Source organism: Vicia villosa, unplaced genomic scaffold, assembly GCF_029867415.1.
Source record: "Vicia villosa cultivar HV-30 ecotype Madison, WI unplaced genomic scaffold, Vvil1.0 ctg.004104F_1_1, whole genome shotgun sequence".
In the NCBI taxonomy this organism is placed as follows: Eukaryota; Viridiplantae; Streptophyta; class Magnoliopsida; order Fabales; family Fabaceae; genus Vicia; species Vicia villosa.
The window spans coordinates 37730-47337 of NW_026706374.1; the positions used below are offsets into that span (position 1 = coordinate 37730).

General features: G+C 33.9%; 1 protein-coding gene across 1 annotated transcript; it reads right to left on the minus strand.

The window, feature by feature from the left end:
* Nucleotides 1–5770: 5770 nt before the first annotated feature.
* On the minus strand, nt 5771–6300 carry LOC131641800 (outer envelope membrane protein 7). Its single transcript, XM_058912106.1, has one exon. The coding sequence runs from the start codon at nt 6173–6175 to the stop codon at nt 5951–5953; it is 225 nt and encodes a 74-aa protein (XP_058768089.1). The 5' UTR covers nt 6176–6300; the 3' UTR covers nt 5771–5950.
* Between the last annotated feature and the right edge of the window lie 3308 nt (nt 6301–9608).

The window sequence follows — 9608 nt, forward strand, 5'->3', positions numbered from 1 at the left end:
ATCACTCCAAACCCAAAACAGCCAAAAACTCTTTGACACAAATAAACTTGGAATTGCTTCACAGCTTCTTCCAATGACACAACTCCACTCATTGCTTCACATCTAATGAGTGAGTAAAATAAACCTCTTGCCTGCAGGCTTCGAGGCACAAATCAGTGACCATCCCACAATCCGGGTGGTTCACTTTACATGGCTAACCCTAATGATTACATCTTTCTAAAATCGACTCGCTCTCGAACTAGGTTACAAAGCTTCCTATTTATGACCTATTCCCAACTGGACTTAGGTCTTCAATCACAGCCTTATTTGCTGTTACAAATCAGCAGAAAACTTCTGCTAAAAGAAAGGTCTTCAATCATAAGTTTCTTAAATTATCTCCATAATTAGAAACTGCATAATCTTCAATATTCTGACTTGATTCTCTTGACCTTTAAACATGCGTCACATAGGATTGCATAATATTCCATAGAATATTCTCCATTTGTTGAGTACATACTGAATCTTCATATTCCAGCTCAGCAGGCGCGATGTCATGAGTTTCTGCATATGACATCTCATAAGACATGTTGTCACAGAACATGTCTCAATATTCCATAGGACATCTTCTTGTTGTACCCTGTTTTGTACAAATCGCAACAAACAGTATTCTTCACTTCAATTCTCTGCTTCTGAAAGTAGGACTAACAGTCTTTTGTTATGCAGATCCTGGGCCTTAGGCCTAAAGAACATAAATTAGGGTTAACCAAGTTACCTAAATTTCACAAATCAGGGTGCTAGAAATCTGACCATGGCTTGGTCTCTTACTGATATACAGTCAGCACATAATAGTTAGTTTCCTAAAATATAGCCTGAGAAAAAGTAGGAAACAAAGCAGAAACATAACATCACTTGATGTTCAGGTAACAATCACACAACATCTTGACATCACTAAAAACTATATTAACTAAAATCAAACCTCCTGCAGAAAACCACACATGCATGTCATGACATCAGTCAAGACATCTAAACTCAGAATTATGTTTTACCACAAAATACAGCCAATCAAAAACATCTACAAAATGTCTATGTAACTTTTTTTTCACCTATAATTTTTTAAGTGACAAAATAGACATACTCCTAAAGTTCAAGAAATATCTATAAAAATACAAATGAAGCAAAAAGAATCCAATAGAATAAACAAATAACCTCCATCTATTGGCGAAAAAATCTATAATATTTGTGGTCATTTCTTCTGAAAGCTTTAATAATCATTGTATAATTAACTAATTTAATGAAAGCAACTTTTATTATCGGTTTGGTAAACTAAATGGCATCTACCATAGTTACATGCCATTTGTGAAGCAAGGGTCAAAATTAATTTTATTTAGGGTTAATACCTATTTTCACCCTTGTCATATGAGGTTGGTTTGAAAAATCCCCCTGCCAAAAAAAAGTTGCAAGAATTCCCTTAACATTTGAATATTCTTTCGCTTTAAACCTTGCAAAATATTTGTTTTTAAAACCAACCTTGCCATTTGAAGATTCGGTCATTTTGAATCCTATAATCTTGTAGATTATGTCATTTTAAACCCTCTGGAATATGACGGGCAATGTTGATTTTACTAAAAATAATAATTTACAGGGTTCAAAATGATAGAGTCCTTCAAATGGCAAGGTTGGTTTTAAAAACAAATATTTTACAAGGTTTAAAACAAGAGAATCTTCAAATGTTAGGAAAATTCTTGCAACTTTTTTTTTGGCAGGGGGATTTTTCGAACCAACCCCATATGGCAGCGGTGAAAATAGGTATTAACCCTTTTATTTATAAAAGAGAAAATAAAATGTTAATACTTAAAATGTGTCGTTCTTGCTATTTTAATTATGGGTTAATAGTCGTTTATCCCCCTGCCATATAGGCGAGTTTTGATTTACCCCTTTAAAAAAAAGTTTTGGATTACCTTCTATAATTTTTGGACACCCCCCTAAACGTGTAAAAACCAGGGGAGTAAATAAAAAAAAATTCATTTTACAGGGGATAATTTTTTCTCTTAGGGGGCAAAAGACTTAGAATTTTAAAACTATAAGGGGTAATCCAAAACTTTTTTTTTAAAGAGGTAAATCAAAACTCGCTTATATGGCAGGGATAAACTGCTATTAAACCTTTAATTATTACATATTAAAGTAACAAATGTAGTATTACAATTTGGAACAACGTTGCATACTAATTAGACATGCGTAATATTGAAGCTCCAACTTGTAGTTTCGGTACACAATTTAAAATAAAAAAACTGTTAAGCTTAATATTCATTAATTCAAGTACTTTTTTTGAGTTTGTGTTTAAACTTTTATTTTCTTTTACAGAATAATAGGATAGTAAATGAGACAAACAATAATTCTACATATGTAACGGAAAAAAAATACCAGTGGAACGAGATTATTGACAACAACCATTCTCTTTGGACTTATCCGACGTTGGTGGACTTATCTGACATTGGTGCAAAGTAGGAATGGACTGAAAAGGAATGTTAAGAAGAATATAGTATAGCTCTTATTTTAATCTCTTTTATTGAGAGAAGAATATAAAGGAATACTTATTTGTTTACAAGTGACAAATGAATATTTGATTGAGATGCAAGAACATTAAAGAAATGCTCAAAAAGTACAACTCATACAAGTTCCTTTCCCGACTGAAACTACAAGTTTCAATCAGCCGATTAACAAGACTAAAAAAAGAAGATGAAGTGATGGACCGTGGTCAAAGACATTTATAATGAGGATGAGACTATTTATCTTCTGAATTGCTGGTTTGCCATTCAATGTTGCTATAAATCCTTACTTTATTAGTGCATTTACTTATGCGACAAACACTTCTATATCGAGCTATATTGCCATACGAGCTGTCACCATGCTACCGAGAGAGAAAGCCAATATTTTCAAACTACTACAACCTATCAAAGACACGTGACTAGAAAAGGGTGTGAATATAGTTATAGATGAATTGATGTACAAAGAACACCATTGATTGACTTTATGACAACCTCGAGTGCAAGACCTATGTTTTTGAAAGTTGTTGATTGTACAAGTGAGTACAAAGACAAACATTACATTGCTAACATTATAATTCATAGAATTGATACGGTTGGAGCACAAAATGTTGTCCAAATTATTACTAATAATACCATAATAGGTAAGGTAGCACAAAATGTTGTCCAAATTATTACTAATAATACCATAATAGGTAAGGTTGCTGATTTAATTGTTGAAAGTGTGCATTCTCATATTTTTCTGACACTGTGTGTAGTGCACACTGTGAATTTGGCTCTCAAAGGTATTTGCTTGTACACCAAATATTAATTTGGCTCTCAAAGGTATTGGTTCACCAAAATATAAGGCATTTTTTAGTCGATGCAAATCTTGTTTCAGTTATAGAAAACATCCTCAAAAGCACAAATTGTTTGTACATGCCAAATCTCATGGAATGATTACGAATAAAATTTATGATATAACCAGCATCATTAACTAAACACACCTTCAGTATTTGGCATATTATTGGTGAACAAATACCTTTGAGAGTCAAATCCAGTGGGTGCACTAAACATGTCCAAAAAAATATGAGAATGCATATTTTCAACAATTAAACCAACAACCTTACATATCAGAGCATTATCAGTCCAACAACCTTACATATCAGAGCATTATCAGTAATAAATTCAACACCATTTTATGCTTCTACCTCATCAATTAATACAATATTAAATTAGCAATGTAAAGTTTGTCTTTGCACTCACATGTACCATCAATAACTTTCAAAAACATATGTCATACACTTGAGGATGCCATAAAGTTTATTAATGGCCTTCTTTGTACATCTATCCAATCATCTGTAACTAGACTCACAAAAATGTTGGTTTTCTCTCTCTAGCATGATAGTTCTTATGGCATTATAGCTGGGTGAAATATAGCTCGACATAGAAGTGTTTGTTGCATAGGCAAATACACAAAAAAAAAAAAAGGATTTGTAGCAACATTGAATAACAAACTAGCAGAATAAAATAGTCTAACTATTTTAGAAGATAAATGGTCTCTTGCCTCATTATTATATGTCTTTGCCAAAGATCTATAACTTTTTATTCTTTTTTTTTATTCTTATCAATCGGCATATTCAAACTTGCAGTTCAAGTTAACAAATGAGCTTGTACGAGTTTTACTTGTGAACAAATAATTATCTCTTAATTCTTCTCTTTCAACAAATGAGTCATTATATTCTCCATGACAAAAGTTTCAACGCCATTTAGCATTCCCTTTCGGCTCATTCCTACTTTGCCCCAATGTCAGATAAGCCGAAAGAGAACTATTGTTATCAATACTTCCCGTTCCACTTATATATTTCTCCGCTAAAAATGTAGAATTATTATTTGTATCATTACCTATCCTATTAGTAGAACTATTATTATTAATAGGTTGCTCCTAAAACATCTGTAAAAGAAAATAGTAGTTTAATCAATATTTAAGCACAAACTTAAAAAAGAAAAAAGAAAATAGTAGCGTAATCAATGGATAGCTAGTTAATATTCAATTATTCAACGCAACAAATCTTCAATTTTCTACACATGATTTTTCTCAAAAACCCAATTAAATGCAACAATTAGACTTGTTAAAAAAAATAAAAAAATAAAAAAGCAACACATAGTAGATACTTATCAACATTGTGTCCTCGATAATATATGCTTTTTCACGTTCCAAGACCATAAAAATGTGAAAAATACTGAAGCTACAAGTTGGAGCTTCAATAATCAATATTACATATCAGTGTGCAACATTGTTTCAAACAGTAATACTTAATAGTACCTTTGTTACTCTAATGGCAGAGCAGTGAGAGCAGCAACCATTAAAAGTACCAGCACAACAGGTTTGCTATTACTAGTGTCTTTTGTTCCTTTACTATGTAATAAAATAATAATTAAAATATGGTACCCAAAACAGGTTTTGCGGGAAATATGATAAACACATACACAAATATGGCGCACGAACCCTGATAGCTTCCATCCAGTGTGTAAATACGGCACTAGAAAGACGGTTTAATACGGTTTTTGATATATGACAACAACCATAATAACATAACAGCAGGAAAATCGGCACCAAATAGTTTCTTATCCCATGACAGCAACCAATAAAACCAGTCATTGTTGGGACAAATAATCCACAAAATGGAAGAAAGGTGTGACATAATGACATTTCATATTATCATGTGTGATGAGAAAGAAACAACAAAATGTGACATTTCCTGAGGTCTGATTTCAGAGGCATAAAGGGGAGAAAAGTATGTCAAAGTTATTGAAGATAGTTAAATCCTTCAAACTAGAGGGTGTGTGAATCTTTCTTAATGAAAGCCTCTTAGGAGAAGTGAATGCAATTTATCATAAACCAAAACACATGCCAGCCATATGATATTCATCGAGACATCATTTTAAAGTGATACACATCATCGAATTGCTTCAAAATGCAACCAAAAAAAAGCTTCTCAAACAAACTATTTTCCTTCAAAATTTAACAATCTGTTCCATAAGATAAAACATCTGGAGCAACCAATTGCAAAACACTGCAAGCTGCTAGTGAAAGCACCGGTAAAACCCTAACATTACCAACATCTTGATCACTCTATTATACAATTATTACTCAACTCAAAATTTCATTTTGTTCGAGGTAATTGCACAATTTAACATTGAAAGAAACTATTTTTATTTCCAAACCAAGAAAAAAAAACCTTATGATTTTAACTATACCATCGCAATTGAAGAAGCGTCTGAATCAAAAACAATAAACGATAGCTAGTTACATCCATTAACAACCCATTGATATTTCAACAACAATGGATACAATTCTCAAATCAGCTATATAATACACACGAAAACTGAAAAATTAATTTTTCGTGTTCATGATAAAAACAATACCAGGGAACATTGACGATGAATTATGAAACGAATTTAGGGGCGGTGGAAGAGGCGGTGGCGTCATCGGGGGCGGAGGCGGGGTTGAGTGGTGCTCGGATATCGTCGTCGGGATCGTAATCGGGGTTGAGATTCCGATCGATGGCTTCACGGCCTTGTTCAAGACAAGGTTTACATGCGATTTCGATGGTGATCCAACCTAGAATTACAGCAGCTACTGCTATGACTGCGCTTGTGATTGCTCCCATTCCTTCTTGTTTCTTGTTTCTCTTCCGTTGAATTGTATTCTGTGCCGTTCGGAATGGGTCACACGCGTGGGATGAAGAAAGGTTGGTTGCCTGGTAGCCCGCGACTAAATAATACTATCTAGAGATTTTTTTTTTAATAGGACCTTTTTATAAGATACAAGTCAATTTTTAGATTTTTTTAGTTTATAGTCAATATATTTAGTCTGTTTATATGCAATTATGCAATTCTCGGGTACCTATGAGTTTAAGTTGGGTACCAGTACCCTTAGTGCAAATTGTATTTAAAATTAAATTTATTTTAAAATAAAATAAAATATAAGAGTGACGTGGCATTGAATTCCTCTATTTGATTGGTTGAAGGTATTGGTACCCAACTAAACTCAAGGGTACCGGAGTATTCACCTAAAATTAAAAGGTGTTACTAGAGCTGTTAAAATGGGTCCGATCTATCGGGCCGCTCAATAAGTCTTATAATTTAGCACAAGTTGGACCGCAAAATACCTTAAAAAAACACGACTTTATTTTTTGGCCGAGTCCATCAGACATATATTTTTTATGGGCTGGCCCTTTAAAAAAAAATTTAGTAAATTTTTGGAACAAAAGATTGAAATAAGGTATGATTGCATAAATGTGTTTTCAAGTGATAAAGAAAAGTTAAAGAGGATGCAAATATATTTTCAAAATGATGTGATCAAGAAAATGGTTAAGAGAAAATTTGATAAATATTGATGATAATATTAAGTTACTTTATATATGATGAGTAAGTTAGATAAATTAGACATATAAGTAGTTTTAAGCCACCTATTCTCTAAAATACTCAGAATCCAATTTTGGTTGGAGAAAACTTTGACAACCATTAAACAATCGTTTCAACCCAAAGTTTTTGCAAACCACAAGCCTTTGCAATGTCGTTCGCCTTTAGAACTGCAGAGAACTCTGCGTAAATCTAAGAACCTGTCTCTAACTTTTTTGCCTAAGCAAGAAAAAAGTCTCCATGATTATTCCTAAAAATGACACCATAGCCATTGATTTTTGTGATCAGACAAAATGCTCTGTCACAATAGCACTTATACCAGCCCCAGCTTGGAGGCATCCAGAGAAATTCTAAAATGCTGGGAGCACGAGGAGGCCGAATAATGACACCAAAAGCCTTGATCAAAGTGAAATCAACAATCGAGATGGAAGAGTGATTCTGAGCATTGTTACCGAATAACATAGTTTGATTATGAATCATAATGATATGATTTCTTCCGCTGGGCCTCAAATTATCATGCTTGCACTTATTTCTCAAAAACCAAATTTGATTGATAGTAAAAATCACTTCAGCTTTCACAACAAGACCAAATTGATTAGAGCTATTAGCATTACAATTGTTAAAACAGTTATCCAGATAAGTGATATTGAAGTGGATCTCAGCCTTCCTCCTTAGCCAATTCCAAAGAAACTCAGCAAAGGGGCACTGAAAATACAATTGTTCTACACTTTCTTCAACAAAATTGCACAAACAACAAATCGAAGCCAAAGAAAAGAAGTGCTTCAAAAGGAGCTTCGAATGAGCGTTTACCTCGTTTTTAGAGATATAATTTGCGGTTGAGGCCTTTGAGTACCACGACTCAATGGCTGAGAATATGAAGTTCCTTGTCTAGGAAGTGACAAAGTAGCTTTAGCTTCTGCCTAGGCATCACTATCTACAATGGAGGTTGCTCTTGCTTTAATGAATTAGGCATTATACTCTTCCCACAAAAAGATAGTAGAACTTGAATCATTGTTGAAAGAGTCTTAAAAAGATAAAAGAAAAGGTCTTGGACGGTCTCTGTGAGATACACCTCGAGAATCTTGCATTGGCCAAGGAGTACGTGAAGTCAGTGAAGGATAGTTACTCTATTGCCCGTGATTCTTTTGACGCTTTACAACAGGTGGAACACTTTTTCCCCCTAATGCATATATCACGAGAACTAACATGTTCTAACAATATGATAGAGAATGGAAATCTGGCTTCCCTAAGGGATTAACTGGTGTGTTTTTTATTTTATTTCGTGTGCTTATTTCTTTAATGAGTAAATAAGCTTTGTGGTTCCTATTTTGCAGGTGTATTATATTTTTGGTTACTTTCCATTATCATTGTTTGCTTATTTTCCACTGCTTTAGGTCTCAAGTTTGTTTCTTAGTGAGATAGTTTGTTTTCTGAGATTATGTTTGGAGTTTTATTGGATGTCTATTGGGTCGTGGCCACCAAAGGGTTCACACCCCTTCTCTACCCTAGATGAAAACTTGGTTCGAGATCGTCGTAATATTACTATGTTTTGCATTAAAGTTAGTAATATAGGAATTATCTCTCTTAATCAAATTGACCGAACGCGTGCGTTCTCAAGTAAGGTCATCAAATTTTGCAACACTAGTGATTCATACTACAACTTTATTTCTTACTGCATAACTAAAAAAACACTCTATTTATATGTGGCATAGGATTCATAAGCAACACTTCTAATACCACTCCTTGATATTCTTCATTCAATCCAATCAATAATTGAATTATTATTTCCTCATATATAAATCCCTTAGCTTTTCTCATTCCTAAGCAAGTACAAGGCATATGACATGTACAATTTGGCATTGACGTATATTGATCGAATTCTTCCCACATACATCTCAATTCAGTGAAACAACCTGAAATCTTTTTGTTACCTTGCTTCATATTTGCAATCTTTTGATGCAATTGAGCATCTCTAATGCGATCTCCTATCATGAAATGATCTTTGAGATCACTCCACATGTCTATATCAATATCATTGAACACCACACTTTATGCAATTGAAGGTGCGATGGAATTGACAATCCATGTAAGAACAAGATTGTTGCACGTTTGCCAAATTGCAAAATTCAAATCTACTTCATCATGAACTAGAATTGATTCATCTACAAACTGTTAGAACAAGATTTGTTCTGATCAATATTCTTAGTTTTGATGATAACAAGGATATGAATTTTGTGTGAGATAATGTGGTACTCTAATACATTGCAATTTCCCTTTCAAGAAATATATAAAGAGTATGCACAAATCAGCGCTCAGAAGCTTTGACTCAGAAGGTTCAGCATGCAACATCAGAACATGGTCTGGCAAGACATCAGAAGATGGTCAAGGCAGAATCAGAACATGGGTCTATGGAAGCATCAGAAGAACTTGAGTTCAGAAGCAGAAGCACTGAAGTTCTCATGGTATCACGCTCAGAAGCACTTCAAGGTCAGAAGACAAGAAGATGCTATGCACCAAGCTGTTTGACTCTGATGATATTCAAACGTTGTACACACAAACATCAGATCAGAAGAAAGTACAGGTGGCAGGCTATGCTGACTGACAAAAGGAACGTTAGAAGCTATTAAAGGCAACGTCAGTAGACACAGCGTGAACAAGGCTCGAGGTAGTTGACAAAAG